The following is a 27,150-nucleotide window of genomic DNA, read 5'->3' as shown; positions in this document are numbered from 1 at the left end:
TAGGAGAAACCGCATTTCTATGACTTACGGGGCGAAGGCCATGAGTTCGGTAGAGGTGGGAGTGCCATCCATTCTACGCATTCATTTTAATGAGATAGTCAACGATGAACTTCGGACGTACGAGCTTCAATTCTTAGAAAAATGGGGTTACCTCCCAGGTGAAACTTGCTGTGATTCACTACTATAATGCAAAGGTCAAAAATAGAATATTTTGTCTAGGCGGCCTACTACTTCGAAGGGCTTTACCATCATCAAAATAGCCAGGCACCATAAAGTTGGGCCCAAATTGGGAAGGCCGATACTGTATAAAGGAAAATATACAACCTGGGACTTTTAAAATAAACGACATAGGAAATATGTTGTTACCTCATACAGGGAATGTTGAACATCTGAGGAAGTATTATGAATAATACGTTGTTCAAAGTACATTTATGTAAATTTTCATATTTATGAAATGTTAATTACCATCTATGCCTAAGTGTTTTTGCTGCTTGAACAACCTACACAACGGGTCAATACGATCGAGGATGAATTTTATGGAATCTTTGCAAAACGATTGAGAGGACTAAATGCCTATTATTTGTTGAAATTTAAATTGAGTTCTTAACAAGTAAACGAGTTTGGTTCGTTGTTGAAAGAAACGTTTATACTTTGGAAAGTTATAAATTATATGTGAACAAAAATAAAACATAAGAAAGATGTATAAAAAAGTGGTTGAAGCTATTACAGCAAGAGCCTATGGATCTACTGGCATAATGGCCCTACCTCTAGCGGCAGCCTCATTGTCTAAAGCCTCTGGAGCGTCATCAACAGCATGGATGTCGAGGCAACCCCAATTAAGTCTCCCAAACTCCTCTTCCAAAGTCAATAGGTCCAAGGTTGAGTGGACTTCCTTCAGGCTTTCCAACATCAGTTGAGCATTCTAAAAAGCCCAGTACTTGGCCAAGGTGTCATAGAGCTTGGTCTTTTCGAAGTTGTCTATGAAATTTTGGATCGTCACTACTCCAACAACCTTTGCTTTAGCCATTTTCCCAATCTTTTCTGCCTAGGCCTCTGCTAACTGCCTCAGCTTTGTCTTTTCCTCGTTCGAGGACTCCAAGGTATCTACTGCTAGGTAATGATGCTCATTGGCATATTCCAATCACCTTGTGAGAGCAACCACTTGGCATTCAATTTCATGCAGCTTTTTTCTCGGCTGCTCTGTTATAGCCTTGTTTTTTTTAACTTACTTTCACCCTCGAACCTCTTCAGCTCGGCCTCTTCTACTTTGGCCCTTTCTCCACTTATCGCATTGCGGTAGTGCAGGGCCACCTCCAACCTTTGGGCTAGGTCTACATTTTCGGCCCAGAAATCCTTTACTAGTCCTTCGAGCTAGATACTTGTGCTCAAGGCTTGAGTGACGTATGTATTGTTAGCCATTACTAAGTCTTCGATCATGCACGATAATGTGTGGTCCTCCACACATCTATCCAGTATTTGATGTTGACCACGACTATTAAGGCCGATTCAAAAGGAAAGGCCTTCTGCACTTCTCTCACTGGCTCATTCGAGTTGGTCTCAAAAGATCTTTCGCCATATCTGCAGACGATCTTTTCCTCTTCGACATATCTGACGTCGAAACAACTTTTGAATCTTCGTAAGTGGTAGGTGCCTCGACCATTCCTGGAGGCATCTTATCCTTCATTATGATCCTAGTCGGGATGTTGGATTTATGAGTTGGGAGCCTCGCCATGGTGGGTCCCTTTGTAGATGACCCAGCTGCACATTTTTCCTTTCTTTTTCAGAGGTACCTCCTTTTCTTCTTCTTCCTCGACAATAGGGAGCTTTTTCTTGGCACTCACCAGGTTCTCGATTTACTTATTATAAGCTGCTGAGGAAGTCTTTGATGCCCTAGCCTCGCCATCGGTCGCTGGGTAGCGGCAAAGTCTTACTTTAGGGGCTTTTTCTTCGCAAAGTCATATGTAAAAAGAACGTGTAAAGTGTAAGGCCATAGTTCAACGAACCTGAAACAACTATATTTTGGAACATTTACCTTGGGCGGCCATCAATCTGTTGTTAACGAAGTGTATATTCTTTTTTATGAGCTTGTTGTACGACGATTCTTTTGCGGAAGCTAGTAAATAACGTAAATGGTGTCAATGTTCTCCATTGACAGCTCGCATCGAGGCAATCCACCTGCTTAAGTAAAATGATTAGATGATGAACACGAATAAACTAACGTGAAATCAATTCCTAGGGTACTTACTCTCGTCGGAATCGTCAGAGGTGCCAGGGAGTTATCTTCTATTGTGTCCTACCTTTTGGAAGTCCAGCATCATGAGCTTTTCCAATCTTTTATTGAAGACGGTAAATTAATCGTATGAGCCTTCCTATGACGTCAAATAATACCACCTCTAGTCTTATTGCACCCCATGGTTACTTTGGTATGTAGAGGATTTGAAAAACAGAAAATGAGATCACTACCATATAAGAGGCTTCTTGCCATAAAATTCACGACCTTACAATTTGGATCCAGAGTTCGGGCTCAGCTGTGTAGGAGTTAGCTAGACCATAGGACCCCAAAATGAAGTGAAAAGAAAAGGTGAATGGAAAACCTAAACCCTGTCTTAAAGATAGCCTCACTCATCGCCACACACCCAGGCCTTAGATAATAGGTTAGCTCATCAGGGTCCGGAACTATAGGACCTAAGCTATTTGAGATCCTATAATTCACCTGCAATTTTTCTAAGTAAACAATCCTCATCTTTGAGGGGTAGTCAGAGGCTCCCCATTGAACTGAAGTATCCATCGGGCTATCTGGCATTTCCAAATATTTTTCCCCAACTATGGACCTAGATAGTTCGTCTGAACCAAGTACCATTGGTTCGTCTAGCCTATACGTTACCAACTTATCCCATCACCTCGTCTGGCATTTCAAAAGTCATTTTTTCTAAGAAAAATTATGAAAATGGTAAAATTGTTCCAAATGATTTACCTAAATCGTGAATATTGTTATCAGAAGGCTATTGAAAAACTCCATGGAACACAAGAACTTTATCAGAATTTATATTTGGAGAATGGAGATTGTAATTTCGTTTCGCTAAAAGTGAAAAGTTTGCAAGGTAGGCGAATGCCTTATATAGGCAGCTTCCATTGACCGTAACCATTGGATAAAAATCAAGGCTGTTCATTAGGGTATTGATCCGTTCATTAGGATATTGATCTAGGCCGTTGAAATCAAACATAAAAAAGGCTCGACGTCCGTGATATGACAGTGCAACATATGCACCCGTGTGACGCGTGTCCTCGAGCCTTGATAACCATATTGCCATGATTAGCAGCAACATATTTTTCTTGGAAGCAAGCGATGGTTCAGCTGTTTTTCTTGAAAACATGCAACATCCTTCAAATCATTAACACAATTCCCATTTAAAGCTTCCTTGTCCTCCTATAGAACTGCGCCTCTGCCAATCCAACTCTTTCTCAAAGTTGCTACCCTTTAGAGCCTCGCCCTCTTGTAGGATCGTGCATTTGTCAATCCAGCTTTTCTCAAAACTGCTACCATTCAGAGTCTCGTCCTTTTGTAGGACCGAGCCTTTGTAAATCTAGCTTTTCTCAAAGTTGCTACCCTTCGGAGCTCCGTCCTCCTTTAGGACTGCGCTTCTGCTACTAGCTTTTCTCAAAGTTGCTACCATTCAAAGCCTCGTCCTCCTGTAGGACTGCACCTCTGCAATCTAGCTTTTCTCAAAACTGCTACCATTCAGAGGCTCATCCTTCTATAGGTCCACACCTTTGCCAATCCAGCTTTTCTCAAAGTTACCACCCTTCAAAGCCCCATCCTCCTGTAGGACAACGTCTGTGCCAATCCAGCTTTTCTCAAAGCTTCCATTCTTTAAAACCTCATCTTCCTATAAGACCACACCTATGCTAATCTGCTTTTCAAAAATTGCTACCCTTCAGAGCCCCGTCCTCCTGTAGGATCTTGTCTCTGTCAATCTATCTTTTCTTAAAGTTGCTACCACGCCTCTGTCAATCCATCTTTTCTCAAAGATGCTACCATTCAGAGCTTTGTCTTTCTGTAGGACCATGCCCCTGCCAATCCAGCTTTTCTCAAAGTCGCTACTCTTCAGAGCCCAGTTCTCCTATAGGATCGTGTATCTACTAATCCAGCCTTTCTCAAGGCTGCTACCATTCAGAGCTTCTTCCTATAGGGTCATGCTAATCTGGACTTGGGGACCACTATGACGCCATCTACGACGAGTCACCAAGTAATCAAACACAGGCCACACTTTGAGATGTCGAAGCGCCTAACACGGCAATATAAAGTGAGGCAAGATCCCCTGGTGGGTCCGAAGTGGTATAAATTCGAGCTGCAATGCTTAAAAGTTTCAACACAAGATACGGATCTGCTCAAAATAAAATCTTACGAATGATGGATGTGACATTTCTATAGTAGGTGCCAATGTGTCAACTCGAAGTCAAAAACATTAAATGTTTGCCCATCTATGGAGTGATAGATGGAAGTCTACGAAGAGACACTTTGAACCAGTAGATGAAGCCACGTAGTCTACATTCAACGGTTCTCCTTCCACCATTTTCCCTATAAATGCTTACGTTCTAAACATTTGTAAGGTAATGTAACTTCACAACCCAAATAACTACCATTTTCTCCTTCCATTTGAGATAATTTAAAAAGGTCTAGCGGTCTTTGCTATCAGAATCAGTTGTGTAGATTTTAATCGACTAACTTGATCATTGGAGTATTTGTGATCGCAACTACCATTGCTAGGAATGGCTACGAACTGTTGACCGTTTGTGCCAAGTGTGTAGGGGGGAATATACGTGGAGTTGCTTTGCGTTGGTCACATGAAAGTTTATTTTTCAAGGTCAGCAAAATCTATATCTCCTACCTAGATTTTCGATTTTTATTATTTCATTTAAACAAATAGTTTACCTCTTTATTTATTATCATTCGCACGTAAATCAATTATCGATCAAATGATTAATTGCATAATAAATTAATAATTTACTTCTCAGTTCATTTTCAACCACATATTCACAATAAATACTCTGCATATAAATTCAAAATTTATCTTATTTTTTAATCATACATTCTCTAAAAATTTACTATTCAAACTTTTATTTTTACCAAATGATGACCATCAAACGGGAGCTTAATGATAAAAATGATTAACAATATCAAACAAAAACCAAATCATTAATAATTAAGACAAACTTAGGCTACCTCGTTTATATCTAAGAAATTTCATTTTTTTTATTTTTTTAAAATTATTTTATTTTTAACATTTGGAACTTTAGCAGCAACGTTTTCTTTATAATTTTTTTCTTTCTATATTTTCATCATTTTACAATGTTTTAATGGAGGAAATGAATGACAAGGACGATCTGCACCATATTAAACGAGAGTGAAATACGCTAAAATAAGAGTAATTGTTTGTCCCATTTGAGTGTATGTAGACCCTTATGGACCTAAAATTATGTAACTATAAATTTATATTTTGAACTATCTATCTTTGTTATTTTAAAATTTACACAAAAGCGACAAGCTAATTATCAACATGTAGATCAATATATAAGGATTTTTACTATTCATCTTAATAAGGTTGATATTTCATTAAAGAATCTCAAATCTTAATATATTCAGAGACCATTAATCTTAAGCTAGAAATTTGATCTAATTCAAATTAAAAATCGAGCACATAAATTTTAAAATTGATCTACTCAAACGAATTACCATCTTATAGGACATATTAGAATAAATTTCACATCAACCAATCACCAAAATATAAATTAATATATAAGGATTTAGATCATATATTTTAATAATATTGACATTTTAAAATTGAACACAAGTCTTAATAAAGGTGAATGAAGAAAAGAAATATTAAAAGTACATTTTAAAATTTCAAAATACGTTTTTTTTTCAACCACACATTATTTAATAAAATAATATTACACGTAAATTAAAAAATCTTCCTTATTTTTTAATTACACATTCTCCGTCAATTTACTACTTCAAAATACATTCTAACCCAAAAAATGGGGCTCAAACATGCCGATTTTTTAAAATCAATTTAATTTCAATTTACAATTTCGTCAAACCCTTATGTTTAATTCGAAAATATATATAAAAAAACCCATCAAAATCCAACTTTTTATGCCTAAAAATATAAGAATAAGGTTAAAAATTCGCCACATGAACTGAGGTTATAACATTATTTAAAAAATAAAAAAAATAAAAAATTCTCAATTCCTGGCGCCCAATATTTTTATTTTTCTGGTCGGTTCGAATTACGCGTCTAAGTAAACATTCCTATATCAACGTCAATGGCTCAGGTACAAATAACATAGCATATCGTAATCAAGATTCGCAAAATACTTAAAAATTCATTTGCCCAAGCAAAGGAACTCGAGAACACAGAGAAGAATTATTTTAGCTTGCGTTGCGGAGTAGGTATGTTATTTTAATTTAATTATGATGATTATATTTGATGGGTTTCATTTCTTTTCCTTTTTGTTTTCTTTTCCTTTTTCTTGAATTGATTGACATTGATTTTGCCACTTCCCCCATTTTTGTTGGCTCATTTTTTGCTTGTATGATTGAGTTATGTGTTGTTTCAGCTCTGATCTGTTTATGATTTACCAAAAGTGAAATAATTTTTATTTTATTTTAAATTTTGATTTCTCCAAAAACATGGGACTCAAATATTTCTGTAGTCAGTCCTGTTACAATTTTCTTGTATGCTGAAAATTTTCCATTTTAAATCTCTAGTTGCTTGTTTTAGATTTTCTTCTTCTTCTTCTCTCTTTTTTTTTTTTTTTTTTATATGATGTTGTGCGTTCTTGATTTATCTTTATGTGGTTTTCACTCTTTATCCTCATTTGAGTTTCGTTGACGGTTTGCAGAGGCGGTGTAATCTGTGTATATTGTGGGTCTCTGACTGATAAGCCATGGTAAAGGATACAGTATATTATGACATCTTGGGAGTCGATGTTGATGCCTCGCCCGCGGATATTAAGAAGGCTTACTATATCAAGGTAAGGTTACAGTAGTTATGTTTGGTATGTTGAATTACACCAGAAAAGGAATCGAGTATAAAATTATTCTTGATATAGTATGTAGACATTATTGTAGAGGATTTTATAGTACTTTTTAGTTATTTATTGGAAAGAATATTATCTGCACTACCTTTCTTAAGCTAACTGTATGATATCTGTAATATGGAGCGAGTAGGTGAGTTTAAGTAGGAATAAGATAAGAAATATAGTTCAAATAGCCTTCTTATCCATCTTAATCCATCCTATTACTATGTACTATCGCATCTAGTTTTATGCATAATTTCTTGTACGGTCTACTCTGGTGTGCCAAATGTAGGCTTACTGTATATTTGGTACACATTACTCACAATATTAAATAAGAAAAAGGAGCTATAATCTTGTTCATAATACCATCCAGTTCCATCCAATACTCGGTACCAAACATATTGTTAATGTGTGTTTCAGTTGAAGATTCTCATTACAAGTGCATCAATAAGAATGAAGTCTGGTGAATAAATGCTTTTACGGGCACAATCAAGCAAAACCGACTACTTTCACTCTGCACTGTTGCTTATTCCTTTTTATTGTTAAGCCTGTATGCATGTGTCTGCACTCTGCAGTCAAAATACTTTTATTGTGAAGAACTAAGATAGACAATAAGGAACCTTATATTGCTTAATATCTTGATGATTATTCAAAACTCAGCTACAAGTTTGTCTTCAAATTTGGAATTTAAAACCCATAGTTTCATAGATACCATCTGGCCTCAGCTAGCGTATTTTTTTCTTCAGTGTCTAATTTCTCCCTGTGCTTAAAGAAGTGAGGAATTGTTTTTCGTATCTAGAGTATGGAGAGTTTAATAGACGGTAAAATTTATAACGTCAATTCTCGGAGAAACCTTCTTATGAAATTAAAAAATTCTATTCAGTTCAATTCTTTTATTTTTGCATGTTTTTGAAACCACTCCATGAAACTTAGAGAACAGGAGAGATGTCTGAGATCACATTGAAATTCTTGAAACTTGAATTAATTCTTTTGTATTTCTGGTGTAGGCCAGGGTCGTCCACCCTGATAAAAATCCTGGAGATTCACAAGCTGCTCACAATTTCCAGGTAACAAACTCTTTTAGCATTATACATTTAATCATCAATTTTTATTTATTTTTTAATGGCATCTATGTGTTGAACATGAAAAGGCCCTGACATCTCTGTTCATGTTTGTTTGTGAAGACAATAGTTGTGTATATCTTGGTTTACATTGCAGAATTCAACTTGTCCTTTTACTAATATATTGTAGTAGTGCTTCCCTTGATTGTACTATTTTTTTAATTGTTGTATTTGTCTAATAGTAACTCACAAATCTCGATTAAATGCATGTTTGATAGCCTACAAGACCTTTAATAGCTTATGTTAAATATTGAACTACATAAAATAGAGAGATTAAATGCATGTTTGATAGGTGATTATAATTGTTTTAACTATAAATAGACAAATATAATTGGTGAATAAGTGCGTAATACTTGTGGGTCTCACAAAATGTGCGGATAAAAAGTATTTGACTAGAAGTGATCAATAAAAAAGCACCTACTCAAACACGCTTTAAATTTTGTTACCCTTGTTGCATGATCGTTGTAGTTTGCTTACTATCAATGGAGACCATCACTACTGACCTTCCAATTATTACCAAGATCGATTACACCAGATGTGTTAGCTGAAATTTCTTGAGGATGCAATATGAGGAATTATTTAATCTCGTTCTTTTTTCCTGCAAGGAAGAAAACAAATGCATGCCAAAATCCATCCTTTTTTTTCAAAAATCTTGTAAAACAAAAGAACTCACAAATTTATAGTAACATTCATTTTTTATTCTTGTTCAGATTTTTTCTTTTGACTTTGCTAACGTTTATCTCTTTGTATTAAATATTCTTCTAATGGGTAGAATGCAAGGGTAAGACCTTTAGTCTACTTACTTTCTATTTTCCTTTTGTTGCCTTGAAGGATAATCTTTTTATGGTCATACTTTTTGCATGCAGGTGCTTGGAGAAGCTTATCAGGTATTGAGTGACCCTGAGAAGCGTGAAGCATATAACAAATATGGCAAAGAGGGAGTGCGGCAGTAAGTATTATCTTTTAAAAAAATTTCAAGTCCCAACAAATATAAAGGTGGTGGGCCCAACAATTTCAAGATTATTCATAGTAAAGTATGGGATAGAAATGTTGCATGATGTGACTTTTTGTTGAAAGGTACACAAGCCTTTCAGTCTAATGCATGAGAACAGGGAAATAATGGTTTGGGGGATGCAAACACCTTAACCTTTTTGTTGGCAGATACCCCAAAAAAAAAAAAAAAACACACACACACACTCTGCTCAAGTACGAGAAACTGGGAAACTCATATTTTAGAAGAGTAAAATACCATGAAGACATGGGTAATTTTTAGAGAGATAAATTAGAATATCAGGAAGGCCTTTCTCATGGTTACACATCCTAACTTATATCTACAAATATAATTCTTCCAGAATGCAGAGAATAAAACGCCCTTAATGCAATCATTTTCCTTTCAAGTGGAGCATTTGCGTCCTTCCATCCAATTTGTTATAAAATTTATTTGGATCTCAAGCTACCTAACAATTATATGTTTCTATTTAAACTTTGAGGTTACAACCAATTCTTTTGTGAAATATTTTTTGCCATATTTTTGCTAACAGTTTGATATTCACTTAAAAAGTGTCTCTGGATATAAAATTCCTTGTGCAAATCTGGATGTTGTTATGAATTGTTAACTTATGAAAATGTTAGGATATTTAGAATAAGTAAACTTTCTTGTACAAATCTTGATGTACCTACAAATATGAACAAATAGGAGCGTAAATCTGAATTGAATCTATAGCCACAAGGTGCATTCTAAGCTCCCAAAACTGGTGTTAGATTACAGTATAAATTCTGACAATCACTTATAAACATGTCAAGAAAAAACTAAGCCCAATTAGTGATAGGTGGTGAAATAGCACCTGTCAAACCATTGCACTTGCCAAACTGATAATTGCCCTTAGGGACAGTGATGATCATAGTGCAATAGAGCATTGCCCATATGGTAGGGAGGCTTCAATAGTAGCATAGTGTTGAGTTGTCTCTAGTGCTGCGCCCTAAACATGCATTGACTGTTTTGTTTCCTTTGCTTTTACCTTACCAAATAGAAGTGAAGAGGAAAAAAATGTTGATTTTAATCTGCATACATATTTCCCTCAGGGACTCTATGGTTGACCCTGCAACTGTGTTTGGAATGATGTTCGGGAGTGAATATTTTGAAGATTATGTTGGGCAGCTTGCATTGGCTACCATGGCATCTGTTGAAATTGATCAAAAATTAGCTCCTGAAGTTCAAAAACAGAAAATTCAGGAGAAGATAAAGGTTTACTTATGTCTTCTTGTAGTCATAAACGCCTCTTGTTTTATAACTTATCTGAATTAATTTCTCTTTCTTCTGAAGGCATTGCAAAAGGAAAGGGAAGAGAAGCTCATAGTACTTCTGAAAAATCGTCTTCTACCATTTGTTGAAGGTCAAACTACTGAGTTTGTGGAATGGGCAAAATCTGAAGCCCGTCGTCTTTCTCAAGCTGGTCAGCTTAGCTGCCTTGCATGTTCAATTGTGTTTCTAGTTTCAATCTTGATTTTACTATGCTGGAGTAATGAAAAAAGCATAACGTAAGAATTATCTTTTAGTTAGAATAGCTTGTTTCCGGGCCTCCTTTCCAACTTCTGGAAAAATGAATTTCTCCTTCCCATGCAAGATTTGCCTTTCAAACTGAGTTAACATTTTTTACTTTTAAATAAGAAAAATGTAATATGTGTAACCATGTTTGGAAACAAAAAGTTACTACTTTTTTTGTCAAGACTTATAAGCAAATGTTAGGGATGGGAGGTTAAAAGGAAAGATTAGACTCATAAGTATCATTTTCCAGCTTTTGGAGAGGCAATGCTTCATACTATTGGGTACATTTACACGAGGCAAGCTGCAAGAGAAATCGGGAAGGGCAAGCGTTACATGAAGGTTCCATTTCTTGCAGAGTGGGTGCGGGACAAAGGACATTGGATAAAATCTCAAGTTTCAGCAGCTTCAGGTGAAAATATATGCATGCACATTTGCTATTTAAGTTTTGTTCTTTTGTCAAATGCTGTGATGTTGACTAAGGATTTTCCCTCTTCCTATTTCTAGCTGCCGTGTCCTTGATTCAAATACAGGAGGAATTGAAGAAGTCAGGTGAAGGAGAGATTAAGGATGAGCATACGATCAAAATGTTGGAAGAAAAGAAAGATGCAATGGTTAATTCCCTTTGGCAGATTAACGTGGCAGATATTGAGTCAACTTTATCTCGTGTTTGCCAAGCGGTAAGTTCTACGAGCTCATCAAAGTTCTGAATTTTTTTAGCTTTTGTGACTCTACATATACAAGTCAAGGATGCTGGTTTGTGCAGCATCTTATGAATATAAGTTGGAAAATTGCAGAATCTTACTCCAACCTATGGTCCATGTAGCAAGTTGTTCCCTAACTGGGCATTTTAATATATGAACTTTTCGTCCAAGAATCCATTAAAAGGTCATTCTTTTAGTGAAGAGACAATTATATGCTCATTATAAATAAAATACTAGTTAAAAGGAAATTAATATTAAAAAGAAGGGAAAAGATAGAAAAAAAATCTAGGGAACCAACTTCTTACATAGGCCATAGATTGAGGACCAATGCTGCAATTTCCCCATATTAGCATGCTATCTTGGCTGCTTTATTTTGAGCTAGATTCAGACTTATTTATAAAAAGGCCGTATAGCTCATATGATTCTTGGGAGTTAGCTTCAATCTACAAGTTTTATCGTCCGAATGCAGGAAATACACAATATATCAATTAATTTAAGAACCTTTCATGATCTCCTCCATTTTTGTCAGGTTCTCAAAGATCCCAGTGCTTCCAAGGATGTTCTCAAGCTGCGAGCCCGAGGAATGCGGAAACTTGGAACAATTTTCCAAGTAAGTAACTGATTTCTTAGCCTCCTTCAGTCCAAATCATAAAATCGTACAAATTGACAATTCAAATGTTAATATCTATTAATTCAGATATAAATTTGATTTTATTTTCCACCTTGTTTGTATAACTATGAGGATGAAATTGAAACTTGTATAATTGGCTGTTAGATTGGAAAGTTGCTTTACATCAAGAAAAAGAAAAAGAAAAACAGATCATATCTGTTGAATTTTTATAAAATAATGAACAAAATGTTAAGAGTTGCTCAAATATTAACATAAGAAGAGTAGTTTTGATCATATATACAGTAACAAATTATCGGAGTGGACTAATCATGTGCGAGCAATGAAGCAGAATGCTTGTTGCATTCAACTTGATAATTCTGGCAGGTGCGAAAGTGTGCAGAAAGTTTCTCCTAGTTTTTGCACGTGTAAATTTGGTTCGTGCCTGGCATGAATTTCTGTTGGAATTTTTGTCTGAAACATCACCACATTTCCTAGAATTTTTTAAATCAAGTCTTGTCAAACATCTACGTCAAGCGTTCCTTGGTGGATTTTAGAGATGTACAAGGTTCATAGAACACCTTCCTCCTTGAAACCCTAAATTCAGAAATCTCAGTGACCTTGTTCATTGGTTGAGTTTTCACTTTATTGCTTTGTGCAAACTCACAAAGGTTTGTGATATGCTCAAAGTTATTTGCCAGTGGGTCCCAAAAACAATCTCAACTATCTCTGTAAAAAGGGCATAATTTATACATGTTTAAAGTCTCGAATTTCTTCGTGTTTCTTTCATTTATTCAATAAGTTCATTCTATTTTTGAAGTCATCATCTCTGGTTTTATTCTATCATTTGTAACAAGTTTCAGTCTTCAATCTTTACATATTTTTTCCAAAACATAGTAATTCTCTTCTGGAATTCTTCTGAGATCCTCTATAAGAAAATGGGAATGTGAACTAAGAACCTATGCATTATACACGTGTATACGCGTTAATATTTATTCATTGATTCGTTCTTTGTTGTAAACAAGCAGTTTTCATTTGTTCTCAGGGTGCAAAGGCAAATTACGTTAGAGAAAACAGTTTACGACATGAAACTACAGATCGACTAGATGGTGCTACATCATCTAAGTGAAGACCAAATTGCCTGTCTGCTTCAAATTCAGGTTGGTCAAAGTCCATGTAGTACTTATAGTGCTTACTTTAATTCAAATGTTTCGTAGGCCTATCAACATTGAGATAAATACACTTATTTTCGTGTAAACTCTTTCTGGCTGGACCTTTCCCATGTTTATACAATTCTGTATTTCTATTATACAGTGCTACATAAAGCATGCTTTATTCAGGTGAGATTTGCTAAGTTTGTAAATTCCAATCATGAAAGGATTTGATAGAATGGTATTTAGTTATTATACCAAGGAGTGCATATGAACTGGAACTGCATTAACCACTGAAAATATGACTTCCAGTTAAATCATGTAATGAAGTTTCATCATCTTCATCGGTGTTAGATGATCAAGGGGACAACTACGATCCATTTTATGAGTCGAGTACAAGGAAGAGTGAATACTAATGTGTGAAGAGCTAGGGATGGCAACGGTTCGGTTCGGGGTCGGTTCGTCCAAAACCATCACCGAACCATCAATTTTTTGGTCATACCATAATCGCACCATAACCACGAAAGTCGGTTCGGTTCGATTTCGGTTCGTATCTCGGTTCGGCTCGGTTCGGGTCGTTAATAACCACGAAAATAAATTATTTTTAATTGGTCCATCCGTCGAATTAAAATGAAAACAAAAACATGATACTAAGTTAATGTAGCGAACAACAATACATCCCAAATGAAAATGCAAAAAATATCCCAATTCTCAAACACAAAATCCAAATTTAACAATCAATATTCAATAACTCAAAAAGCTTCAACCTCAATTCATATTCAATCTTCATTCTTCTCCACAACTCTTACTGGCATCCGTCAAAACTCAAAGTTGATTCCTATATAGTATATAAGAAATGTAAGTAGATTAATAAATCAATAATCCATAATGTTTTTAACTAAATATTTAAACAAAAAAATGTACCTCTTCGTCAACATCCTCGTCATCAAACTTTGCACAAGCTCTGGAATATGATGAAGGACCAGAATTTTCTACACACAAAAGAGGAAAAAATTAGCAATAAAAGAAAGTGCATAAATAACAAACATAAAACAATACATCCTACCATGAATATCAGACCAAAGCCAATCTCGAGCACACATTAAAGCTTCTAAAGTCTTCGGGTGAAGCCTATTTCTATGTGGGCTCACAAATCTACCACTTGTACTAAATGCTGACTCGGATGCAACAGTAGATACTGGAATGGCTAATAAATCTCTTGCAACCTTCTGTAAAGTCGGATATTTTATTGAATTTGCTTTCCACCATGTCGATAGATCAAAACCGTCCACCCTAGGCAATACTGGCTCATCTAGAAAAACATCGAACTCTGTTTTTACATGATCAGCAGTAACAGAAAGACTAACAAATGTATCAAAACCAGCCATGCGAGAATGTTTTCCACTAGTAGTAGACGACTCTGATTGTGAAGATGATGGAAACAAAGATGTATTTTCTGTCGAACGATGTGGTCTCTTGTACTCTTTGAGCAACTTATGACCAAATGCTCTAACCTTTTCAACCTCTTCCTGAGTTTCATCTCCAAAAATCAAAGGAAAATAGTATTCAACTAGTTTCATCTTGTATCTAGGATCCAATATAGTTGCAACAGCTAGAATTTCATGCAAGCCACTCCAATATTTATCAAACTTTTCCTTCATGCTTGACGCCATCCATTTGACTTCATCGCTAGATGATGTGCTCCAATCACGGATTGCCAACTTTATGTCACAAATATTGGGAAAGTACAAATTGGCAGTAGGATATTTTGTTCCTGAAAATAATTCAGTCGCTTCATAAAATATCTCCAACTTATCACAAATCTCTGTAGCCAATTCCCAATCACTCTCACTCGGTACACTTCTGTAATGAGGCTTTCTTTGCCTTAGTCGAGGAAAAAGTTCTTTGTAAAGCAAAGCAGTATGAATCATTAGATACGTAGAGTTCCATCGAGTCTTGCAATCTAATAATAACTTTTTTCCACAAGGGATTTTCATTTGTCGTGCAACTGCCTCAAAAGTTTCAACTCTTTTTGGTGTTGCTGACCAATATGAAACACTATCACGAATTCTCTCAACACTCGGGCTAATGACATCCATACAATCCTTTACTATCAGGTTCAATATGTGTGCACAACACCGCAAGTGGAAAAATTCACCATTCAACAATAAAGAACCAAGAGAAAGCTTATCTAACATAATGTTAATCATAGCGTCATTCGTGGTGCAATTATCAACAGTCAATGTAGACAATTTCTGATCAATATTCCAATCAAATAGACAATCCATTAACACAGTAGACAGTGACTCAGCAGTGTGGGGACAAGGGACATATATAAATCTGTATGGATATGAAAAAAAGTTCATAAGATAACTTAAAATTTCAGAAAATACGATAGTAGCTTAAAGTCTATTTTATAAAACTATTGTACCTCAAAATTCGACTCTGAAGCCTCCAAGAATTATCTATGTAATGTGCAGTGATAGCCATAAATCCCTTCTTTTGATTGGATGTCCACATATCAGTGGTGACTGCTATTCTACTATTGGTCCTCTCTAACAAGCCCATTACTTTTGTTCTCTCATAATCATAAATTTTCAAGATATTAGCCTTGATGGTATTACGAGAATCAACTTTAAATAATGGTTGAATTGTATTACAAAACTTTCTAAACCCAGTATGCTCAACCATTGAAAGAGGATATTCGTGTAGGATGATCATATTTGCAAGTTCCGTCCTACCTTTCTCTTAATCAAAATTAAATGCTCCCATTGCAATCCTACCACTAGGTTCTTTAAATTGATTCAAAAACATCTATTTGACATCCTTCTGACCTCGAAGAGGACATCTATTTAAATGAGCATGTAAATGACTTGTCTCATTTTTCGACTCACCCCCTAACTGTTTGTTGCATTGTCTGCAAATTGCTTTGGACACATTATTAATTCTCTGTAGCTTAAAATGCTGCCACACTGAAGAGGTCAATTTTCTTTTTCTATTTTCCTCAGTCATCTCCTCATCATCACCTAAATCTATATGAATAGGATTTGCATTTACCTCACTTGGACTTTGTGAAGTAACTGGTGTACTTGTTGATGTATCTCCAACTTGAATTGAAGCAGAAGCACTTCCAATTGAAGCGGGGGGAGTAGGAACGGAAGATTCTGACCCTGGCAAGACATCTAATGACTAACACAAGATAATGACAAAAATTAAAAGTTCTAATACATATTTATAGACTAACATAATTGAAATATATACATAGATAACTAGTCTAAATTAATTTGGAACCAGCCATGTCATGTCATCAATTTCTGTTATGGATTAACAGAGTTATTAAATCTAAAATGAAAGAATATGTTCCAATGGAGATATGAACTAGTTTGCATGAAGTGGCAAATGGGGTTTTTCTACCAGGAAATTTAAGAGCAGTAGTTGTATTTTCTTTTGTTTGCTTATTCTTTTGAAATTAATTGTTTTTTTCCTTCCTTAAATGTGAAGATTTGTTTGTTATGTAAAATTTTTACAAACCTATATCTTTCTTTGTATACTGGTTGCATATGATCTTCCAATGAGAGGATTTATTTGTGCTTTCAAATAGTCATTTACCTCATTTTATAAAAAATAGTCATTTATAAAAATATAAAAATAGTCATTTATCTCAGATCTTTAAGCTAATGAATTATCGAAAAAAGAGAATACACAGGATAAATTCTGATAAAATCATTCTTGGACTGTTATGGATTAAAAGATTTTCATTTGACGGTGAGATCTATAAGAAAACAGTGGTAAGAAATCCATGTGGCTGCAAATTATATAGTTAATAGAGTTTTTCTTTTCTCTTCAAATCATATTTTTTTTCAGTGATCTAGCATGAGGAAAATTTTATCTTTCTGCATTTGTCTCTCTTGTAAAGTTCTACTTTATGTTCTGCCATTTACCCTGTTAAAAGAGCTTACACCATACCCAGATACAAGCATAACAAGAAAATATAATGTTCCAATCTATTTTTTTCTATGCTTTTGAGTCTCTTGCTATGTCAATTTCAATTTTTCTAATCCAAATTTCAGAATCTGTGGAAGATGTCTTCCTCATCTGAAGACGAAACAGTCAAAATTATCAATAATTCTTTCATGTCCTCAATTTATATTAACTACTTAGAAAACAAAGCCTAACTTCTTTCAATCATTTCATCAAACACTTTCTTTGCAAAACCCATTTTCCCCAATGTCCCTTAATACTAATGCAGTGAATTAAATCCATACTTCAACATGGGCGTGCACTTCAGTTCCTTCAAATATAGAAAAACTCAAATACAGCTAAAGCAGAAGAAGATGATTCGGTATTTCATTTACCTCAAATAGTGGTAGGACTGTCGGAGGCAGGAGCAGTGAAGCTCGTGGCTATGTGCGTTTTTGTAGTAGGGTGAACCGGTGATGTCGTGAAGATAACTGTCTGGACTCTGGAGGCGATGAGGCGTCAAGCGTGGAGGTGGAGCTGTGGTTGCCTGCTGCGTGAGTGTGGTCTGTGTCTGATTTCACTGATTTGTCATTTCTGAAGTAAGAGTAGGGTTTACAAAATTACACAGTTTACACTCTCATATACCCGAAGGTCCCGACCCGAACCCGATTCTATAATTTCTATTATTCTATATTTCTATAATTTCTATTACTATAATAGTCTAACACTATGGGTTATGGTAACTGGGCTGTGGGCAGTTGGGCTGGACGACTGGTATAGTAAATGTATTGGGCAGAATTTTATTTTGGGCTGGATAAAAATAGTGGAAAGTCCAATAACCAATTGCTCAATTATTATTATTATTATTTATTTTTCTTTACGGGTAATCGGTTCGGTTTCGGGGCAAGGGTGTAAATATCATACCCGCCCCGCCCCGCCCCATAGCGGTTCAGCAATATCAAATACCATACCCGCCCCATTGCACCATCGGTTCGATTTTTTTCGCCCCATTCGGTTCGGTTAACCACGGTTTTCGGTTTTAACAGTTCGAATTGTCATCCCTATGAAGAGCAACTATAGCTATTCGTGTGTGGAGTGATTTGGGAATGCTGATGATATGAATTATTACTGATTTCCTTTTTCTTTTTTTCTTTTTTTTCTTTTTTCCATACAATAGTACTAAAATGCTCTTTTTTTTTCTTTTTTAAATGGTACTTGGTTTATTTATTTATGTAATTGGGGTGATTTATAATGCCATGTTATAGATTTTTAAGGGGGTGTATTCAATTGAAATTTTAAATATTTAAAAGTTTGGGAGTATTCAATGTAAGCTTTTAAATATCCTGTAAAAAGTATTTGTGTATTCCATACTGGCTTTTCAAAATTTTTTAGTCTTCAAAAATTTCGATGTATTCAAAATGTTAGTGACTTTTAAAGACTTTTATGAAAGTCTCTAGTATTAATTTTTAAGTAGAAATTAAAAAATAATTAATTAATTACAAGCTCAAAATTTGTGTCTCATTCGTGATTCACACCAAGATTCTGTTAGACTTTCATAAATAGATTTTTTAATATATTCTTTGTTCTTTCTAGATTTCTCTTTCTTTCGATAAACTTTAGTTCCCGTTTGACTTTCATTAATTAAATTTCATTTTTCCTTCTCATATATTCTAATCACACAATTTTTCATAAAATAATATTATAGGTAAATCGAAAATTTTTCTTTCTTTTTAAATAACTCATTTTTAAAAAATATATATTATTTCACCCATTTTAATTTGAAAAAATGGGATAGGGGATTAGAATCATGATTAAAAAATTATTACTTTTCTTCTACCATGTACATTTGCTCTCTTTTTTCTCCATTTTTATTTTTTCCCTCGATTTGCTACTAAAAAAAATGGGAGCCATTATTTCTATCCATAATTTTTATAAATATGTCACACTCTTAAGAAGTTCTTCCCTACCAAAATTTTAAATTTTAAAAATTGTACTATATTCATCTGCATTTATTCCCACATTAACCTAATTAAATTCATTCATTTTAACACGATATATCCACATTGCTCTTATATATCCATCTCATTTATCCCTATTATAATTTTAAAATTTGACAATGACTAATTTATCCTCAATACTTCAATATTGTTTTAAGGGCTTGTCTTCATGTGCAGGGTAGAGGCTTGTGAGCCTCTCGGGATAGACACAAGGGGCAGGGTCCATGCGAATTCTTTTTTTCTTTTTTAATGCAGGTCGGACCCATGAAGAATCCGTACGTGTTAAAATCAGTATCTGACAAAGTGTTTTGATATTCAACTCTTTGGCCTTCGGGTCAGACTAAAGAGTCCGATTCCAATTTATCCCCTGTTTGGCTTCCATTTTGTAGAAATAAAAATGAGTGGAATGGTATTTTTTTTTTTTTTTGAAAAATGAATAGTTGAAAAAGAAGGAAATTTTTTTGATTTACGTGTAATATTATTTTATGAAAAATTGTGTGATTGAAAATAGAAAAAAGAAAAATGAAATGTAATGAAATAAAAATTAATTGGGCCAAACAGGAGCTTAATAGCCACACGTTTAAGTGGAAGAGGTTTAAAAGAACATGGAGTTTGATTTGGCCATTTGGGATGGATTGTTACTCTGAGCATTTGTTTCGCATTTGACTTGCGTTGGAGTGGAGTAGCGGGGTGGAGTTGGGAGGCAATTCTCTCTTTTTCCTTACATTTTTTTTTTTTACATTTAATTATTTTTATCTTGTTATTTGAATAAAATATAATTTTATTATTGTACCTTTTAAAATTGATCAAAACGCGGTCCAAGTCAATTTTTTTAATAAACTAACGATCAAACGGCGGAATCCATTTATTTGTCCTTCCTTTGTAACCAAAAAAAAACTTTGGAATTGTAGGTGACACAAATAAAATATTTGTATTAAGTCTATAGAAGGAAAAAAAGGAAATGTTTGGAATGCAACTAGAATTATTCCTAAATATTAATGGATGATTTTAAAGTAATAAAATTTATTTAATATTATTGTTGTCTATTTAAGTAAATTTATATAAGATTAAAAATGTAATTAAAAAGTGAATGAATATATAAAAATTGTGGATGGAAATAGCTATTCCCCAACAAATTAATTGTAATAAAAATTCTAAAAACATTTTTTTTAATTCAATTCTTCTTTATTATTATTTTTTTATGTAAAAGATCAATTTCTACTCAAAATTTATGAAGTTTCATAGAGAAAAGAAGACAAATTCGTAAATATTAATTGGTTATTTATTTTTTAAAGATCTGACATATTGACAATACTGAACATGAATATTTCTTTACTTCTTTTATAAAAAATAATTGAAATATTTTATTATTTATTTTTTATATTTTAATTAATGTGACTTAAAATTTCTTCTTATTCTCTTATAAATACTTTTATTACATGGAAGCTGGGGGAAATGAAGGGGATCGATCATCCATCTCCTATGTCGGATTTTTTCTGTGTCAAAGCCAAGTGAATTTTATTTTTAAATAAAAGTTTTCAAAAATCATTTGAATTTTACAAAAGTTTTTAAAAAAATTAAAATAAAAGTATATAGAAGTTTACACAAATTTTTTTTACTAATTCATACAAATCTATCAAAGACTATGAATTCTACAAACATCAATTACTTCAAAAAGTTCTTTAAAAATCGTTATTGAATAACCCCTAAATGTATAAAGTGGATAAAAAATATGTTGGAAATATTTTTAAAAGGAGTCAGACATTATTATTATTATTATTATTATTTTGGAATTTATTTACTAACCATATAAAAAATATGTTGGAAATATTTTTATAAGGAGTCGGAATTTTTATTTATTTATGTATTTATTATTATTTATTTATTATTATTTTTTTTTTGTGAATTTATTTACTAACCATTTTGAAAGTTCATTTTACCCAAAAGAATTTAGAGTTTGTCATTGAATTACGTACGTTCAAAATAAATAATGAGTTCAATATGTTTGATTTGACTAGATCTTTAAACTCGGCACAAGTTTGGGATCTCTATGGACGTCTGTAATGTTCGATTCTTGATTTTAGGGCTTTTTTTGGTGAGTATTACTGCCTGCTAATCCTACTAACGTGGCACTTGAAATTCGACTGTTGAGTTCTCTCGTTTATTCTCCTTGGTGTAAGATTTAATGGTTTAAATTCTTGTTTAATCTTTTAGATTTATTTCCGTACTTTAATTTGTCTTCTTATTTTGTTCTATTTTTTGATGATTGAAGCGTATAATGGTTGTTTTGAAGACTGGCCCACTGTTTTTTCGGGTTGGGTTTATAGTTTGGGTTCAAGAAGAGCTCTGAGAAGCCCTAAATTGGAGTAACTGGAATTGGGGGGCGGGGTTTGGCGAAAGGTGAGGATTTTATTTTCTTTTATTTTAACCTAAAGTGGCATGTGACTGTTATTTCCTTGATTCTTGACGATTGATGACAATTAAAAATTCCTTTTCAAAAAAATTTAATTTAGTTTAGCTTTGGGATTTTAATTATGTGAATAATAGTCAGTACTGGGACTCAATTAACACGAAGTATGCAGACTACAGTTTTGTTTAACTTAGGATTAGTGAAGTAGCTCTCTTTTATTTTATACTTCAGTCTTTTTGTGGCGATTGTGTTTGTCATCAATGGTTGTTGTTTCTCGATGTTATAGCAATCTGAGAGCTGGTAATAGTTGTTTTAACTTTTAATAATATAGACAGTGTTACCGTTTGTAGTTTATTATTATTATTTTTTTCAATTGTCAACTCCAAAATACTTCGAAGCAATATATCGTTGTCACAAATTTTTAATTTTTTTATACGTAAATACTATATTTTATGTTGCCTGTGGCAGAGGTGATTGTGAATGTATAGTTTTGTAGCTGTACTGGCTTTAGTTTGATGGCTGATTGAGTACTTTTAATTCATTGTTCCAGCGATAAACTTATGCTTGGAGTATTCCTGCTCTCAGTGACATGAAAGTTGGTTATCCATAAGTTGTTAGTTCTTTTTTCTGCAGCTGAGAAAGCATGGGCTCTGCTTGTTGTGTTGTTGTAAGGGATAGAGCTATAACAAATGGATCGTCAAGTGAAATTTTGCGGAGGAATGTCCGGTATTTACCATCATGGAGCTTTCAATGGGATAATCGTGGACAAGTAGCTGGGAAAGAGACATCTGCAAATTGGTTGCCAGATGGAGGTGGTGGTAATCATTGTCTAGATGTCAAATCTGGTACTACTGTAGAAACCGCATTTGCTTCTGAAGATGGTAGCCCATTGGATAGTTTCCGGTCACTTGCATGGCAGAAGTCCTCAATTACTGAAGGAAATGCTGGGATTTTAAGGCTTCCATTGTCTGGTAAATTCTATAAAACAGTTGCCAATTTTTTTGTAAACAAAGGGTGTGTTTGATAGGGTGGAATTGGAAAATGGAACTGGAATTGGATTTTCCAACTTTAGGTGTTTGATACATTTTTTTCCATAAAATTCAAATTCTTGGTATTCTTGAACTTTGGAGTTTTCTTGGTTTTCCCACGTACTGTAGCACATGTTTTTTTTTTTTTTTTTTTGGGGCCAATGGAAACAAATTTTATTCCTAATTGTAAAAAATATTTTCCTTCAATTGACAATTTTCATGTAAAACAAAGTCAAACGAACACCAAAAGATAATTGATTTTCTTTGCTTTTTGATTTTTGATTTTTTTTTTTTGGCCAATGGAAACAAATTCTATCTCTAATACCAGTAAATTATATTATTTTAATTGACAATTTTTAGATAAAACAGAACCAAACGAACACCAAAAAGCACTTTCATTTCAATATTTTCCACGTGAAAAATTATACTAATCAAACACAATAATTTACAATTCCAGGGAAAATAATTCTAGGCAATTCAATTCCATCTTTGCAATCAAACGGACCCTAAATAATGACGATGATGAAATTTGTTAAAATGAGATGCCCAATTTCTCAATTCCTATTGCTACAAGAACCCTCGCAAATGCAAGCACAATATGCAGGCTATTTTGTTTATGTTTCTCAGTTATTCATCCAACTCTTGTCTGGGTTCATTTGCCATGGTTATCAGTCCTCCTATTGACATTTTTTTACTTAGTAGTTTGTATAAAATATGAATGAACTTTTCACATAAAAAAGCTCTCGTCCTAAGTTCCTCCTTTTCACCATTGAGATATGGATATCATAATAAGTTTCTTTTTCCAGTCTATATTCCTCTTCCCAAGTGATATATATATGGAAATCTAAATTTTTTTTTTTGTCAGTTCATCTAGTTTGGATACACTTCATCTTTCCTACATGAATATGTATACATGTTAGTCTTGATTGACAAGTAATTACAGTATGATTCATGCCTGTCCATCTAGGCTGGGTGAAACAAAGTGTCATTAAAACGAAATGTCAATGCCTTTTGATTCGTAGATGTGATCATTACATAGAACATACATCTTTCAGTCTGACTCAAAAGAAAGAAAATTAGTTGTGTTAAAGGAGAAGACTGTCCGGCTCCCTGGTTTATGACAGAAAATGATTGTATAGTGAATGCTAAATTTTCGCTTTTGAGGTTGGTGGGAGAAAAGGTTTCAAGTGAAAGATTTTCGTATTGACAAAGATAAGTATGCTGACAGTATACCGAATATGAATGGATACTTTGCTCCTGTGGTTTATCTATATAATGTTGGCTCCAGATGGGCATGTATATAATGAAAATGGTATGGAAGTAGGATAAAACAATGAGTAGACATACAGAAATGTGTGTTAATAAATGATTCCTATGATGCTTTGTTGCCTCTGGGGAAAATGAAGGCTTCGTCTGGAACTTACAGAGATATGGGGTTGAGGCTAATGATTGATGGAGACATAGGGCAGCGTTAAAGGACAGATTAATGTCATGAATGATCACAAACTTTTATTGAAAAAGTTGGAATGCACCTTCATTATTGTCGTGCCTTACGAGGGACTGACTTTTCACTTCATCAAGATTTCATCTACTTGTAAAGGTTGTGAAATAATCATAAAACTATCCCAAAACTAGAAAAGTAACATATCTTAGAGAGAAGATATGAATGCACTTTATGTAATTATACCTGTATTTGATGGCTTGTGGGACTTGTTGCAGTGGTAAGAGTCTGTTCTGTTACATTGTCACTACACAAGGAAGACGGTTACCTGTCTGTACTTATCAAGAATACAGTCTGTTAGTGCTCATTCTTCCTACTTTGAAAGGCTACGTATTTTTACCATTGATTGCTTTATTATTATGGGATCAATCGAGACTCTTGGTTGATCTGCAGATATTTTGGTTTTGGATGATTCCTCTGTACGAGTTTTAGGATCTGTTAGTCATTGCCCTCTCGGCTGCTGAGTTTGGATTACCACTTTTCGGAGGGTAGTGGTGAGAGATTTATGCTGTCTATACCCGTAGACCTAGTGTCATGTGTAATGGTGCTCTGTTAGTTAATAAATCTCATTTATTGGCATTTTCTTTAATCTTCAAGGGATTTAGCGTGCTTCACAACTGAAATAATGCTTGATGTTCTATATTAGACATAATAAGATTTTTGCTAACTTTCTCTTATTCATTATTTAACTTCTCCTGAGTTGTATTTGCAGACTCATCCACTGCACAGAATTTGACGGAGGTATGCAAGGGAACTGATGAGTGATGATGTTGACTAAGTTATATTATTATGTGCTGGGATGTTTGTACACATGGATCAAGCTTTGTGTTTTTTTCCTTGCTTAATGCTCAGGTGAAGGAGTCGGCAGAGTTCTCAGTGGATCCATATCCATCTCCTGTAAAGCTGTCTCCTTCAGCACCTTCAGTTTCATCTCTTTCGACATCTCCTTTATCATCCCAAAGTCAGCTGCTTCATCCGTGCTCTACTCCTTCAAGGTGGCATTGCCATTCTCCTGGACACCAGCTATTACGACAAGTATCAGATAGTCGCATTCCAGTATACAAGTCACCGACATTATCAATATCTGGGGAGGAGGGGTCCTATGTGCTCCCTGCTTTGTGCAATGATTCAACAAGGGGGTCCAATGGAGGGTCTTTCGATAGTTGGTCAATTCCTGCCTCCTCCAAGCTCATGACAACTCGTAGAGAGAGGTGGTCATTTGATAGTGAATAATCGGGCTTCAATTGTCACAAAATAAGACAAAATCCAGTATCTCTTTCTTCCAGTCTCCAAAATTGCAGCATTTGTACGAAGCCTCTAACTCAGAGACCTTGATGGTGTAGCCAAGAACATGCTGCTGTTGCAGTTTTAGTTTGTGGGCACGTGTACCATGCTGAGTGCCTGGAGAATGTGACGCGTGAAGCTGACAAGTATGATCCAGCTTGTCCAGTCTGTACTTTTGGGGAGAAGTGGGCTTTGAAGACGTCCAAAAAGGCATTGAAAGGTGAAATGGATTTGAAAATCAGAAAGCGATCCAGGAATCACGTTGTTAATAGTGATCTTAGTGGTGATCTCGTGATGTTTGATGATCAGAAAAGCATTAGGCAGGAAGGAAGGGGCCTCAAATTGACAAGTTCCAGCTTGAAGAGCTCTTTAGGAATGCCTTTCTTGAAACGGCACTTCTCATTTGGGTCCAACCGGAATATATCCTTGCCTGAGAATCGTTCTACTCAAAGAAGGGGATATTTCTGGGAGAAATAGCGAGACCTTACTTATGGATATAAGAGGTAATTCTCGTCCCATGTTTGTGAGATAAGCAAAGCAAAATATTCGTTCGTACTTTCCAGTCGTTAGGTCTCCGAACGTGCAAAGGGGACACACATGCACTATAAATGAAACTTCAGACTTGAAATGCCTGAAAAAGTTGATTAGGGACTCGTGTACTTCAATTGTTGAAGTTTGAGAACATCAGCTGTAAATTTCTTGATTCTATAATGACTTCTGCAGCACTTAAGTGGCCTGTTGTAGTTCAATGTTCAGAGATCGATTATTCTGGTACGTCTGCTCACTTGAGATTCCACGATCGCGTCTTTATCTGCTGCCAGGATTAGGTCATCAGCATCTACATGAGGAGCAAAGGTTAGCCTAAGGTACACATTGTATGTAAGGTGCATTTATACAAATCAACAAATTTGATTTTATTATATAGAAGAAGGAAAAATAGTCGAAGGTCGATTGTAAATTTTTAATTCACATAAATAAATAATATATATAAAAAATACGTTAGAAAAAATTAAATACTTTAAAATTTAGTCAAATATGTGACATGTTACAATAAGTTATTTATCTTTACTTTAATCAAAAAAAATTATTTCTAATATAATAAATTAATTTGATTATAAATGAACTATTTAAATTTGAAGCTAAATTTGAATAATTGAATATTGAGCTTGGATTGGGAATTAAGTTAATTGAGCTAAAATTAAATTTTCTGGGCTGGGTTAAATTTTTGTTCTTCTTTGTTTCACCAATAATTTGGGCTGATTTTTCCAATTTTTACAAGTTAATTTGCTTTAGCCCAGCCCTGCCCCTCTCTCCCTCCGCCTCTCTTTTTTGTCATAATTTCATTGTAGCATTTTTTATTTTATTTTTTTCGCTTTTGTATTTTCCTTCACCCTTTTGGAGAGGAAGAAAATCACTTTTTTCGAATATCCCTTGATCGTGTTTTTCTTTCCTTTTTGTGCCTTTTGTACTAATGTCTTGACCTTGATCAAGTATTAGTAAGAGAATTATCAGATTTATAGTTTTTTTTTTTTTTTTTTAAACCAGATTTATAGTCCATTTGGAACAATTGTAAAATTAAAAATCACTAAAATGTTACTTTTCTATTTAGTTGTCAAACATTAATTTTAATTGTATCTTCGTATGGAGCAATGCTAGGCTGAAAGATAGGTTTAAAAATAGGCTGCACACGAGTCGATGTATGATTGGAGAATTAGAAAAATAAAAAATGAAAAAACATCATACAATTTGCTGCCACATCAGT

The 27,150-nt window shown here is 34.3% G+C and overlaps 2 protein-coding genes across 9 annotated transcripts; both read left to right on the top strand.

Moving 5' to 3' along the window:
• Window positions 1-6,284: 6,284 nt before the first annotated feature.
• On the top strand, window positions 6,285-19,582 carry LOC111412112 (chaperone protein dnaJ 10-like). 4 transcript variants are annotated; one of them, XM_023042884.1, is made up of 11 exons: window positions 6,285-6,454; window positions 6,907-7,038; window positions 8,091-8,150; window positions 9,071-9,153; window positions 10,287-10,449; window positions 10,528-10,657; window positions 11,000-11,158; window positions 11,254-11,426; window positions 11,980-12,060; window positions 13,103-13,217; window positions 19,343-19,582. In XM_023042884.1, the coding sequence occupies exons 2-10, from the start codon at window positions 6,952-6,954 to the stop codon at window positions 13,184-13,186; spliced, it is 1,020 nt and encodes a 339-aa protein (XP_022898652.1). In that variant the 5' UTR covers window positions 6,285-6,454; window positions 6,907-6,951; the 3' UTR covers window positions 13,187-13,217; window positions 19,343-19,582. The 4 variants fall into 4 exon arrangements, with proteins under 4 accessions (XP_022898652.1, XP_022898653.1, XP_022898655.1 ...); XM_023042885.1 differs by having other exon boundaries at window positions 19,324-19,397; XM_023042887.1 differs by lacking the exon at window positions 19,343-19,582 and adding an exon at window positions 18,380-18,405.
• A 1,484-nt stretch (window positions 19,583-21,066) lies between these two features.
• On the top strand, window positions 21,067-26,315 carry LOC111412109. Of its 5 annotated transcripts, none has more exons than XM_023042880.1 (5): window positions 21,067-21,340; window positions 21,438-21,565; window positions 22,209-22,546; window positions 24,817-24,845; window positions 24,957-26,315. In XM_023042880.1, exons 3-5 carry the CDS (start codon window positions 22,219-22,221, stop codon window positions 25,335-25,337), a joined length of 738 nt encoding a protein of 245 aa, XP_022898648.1. In that variant the 5' UTR covers window positions 21,067-21,340; window positions 21,438-21,565; window positions 22,209-22,218; the 3' UTR covers window positions 25,338-26,315. The 5 variants fall into 5 exon arrangements, with proteins under 5 accessions (XP_022898648.1, XP_022898649.1, XP_022898646.1 ...); XM_023042878.1 differs by having other exon boundaries at window positions 21,068-21,260; window positions 22,126-22,546; XM_023042877.1 differs by having other exon boundaries at window positions 21,068-21,340; window positions 22,126-22,546.
• The last annotated feature ends 835 nt before the right edge of the window (window positions 26,316-27,150 follow it).

This window comes from Olea europaea, chromosome 16 (assembly GCF_002742605.1).
Source record: "Olea europaea var. sylvestris chromosome 16, O_europaea_v1, whole genome shotgun sequence".
Lineage (NCBI taxonomy): Eukaryota > Viridiplantae > Streptophyta > Magnoliopsida > Lamiales > Oleaceae > Olea > Olea europaea.
Note: the sequence above shows the minus strand (reverse complement) of the source record. Positions and strands in the feature narration are given on the sequence as shown.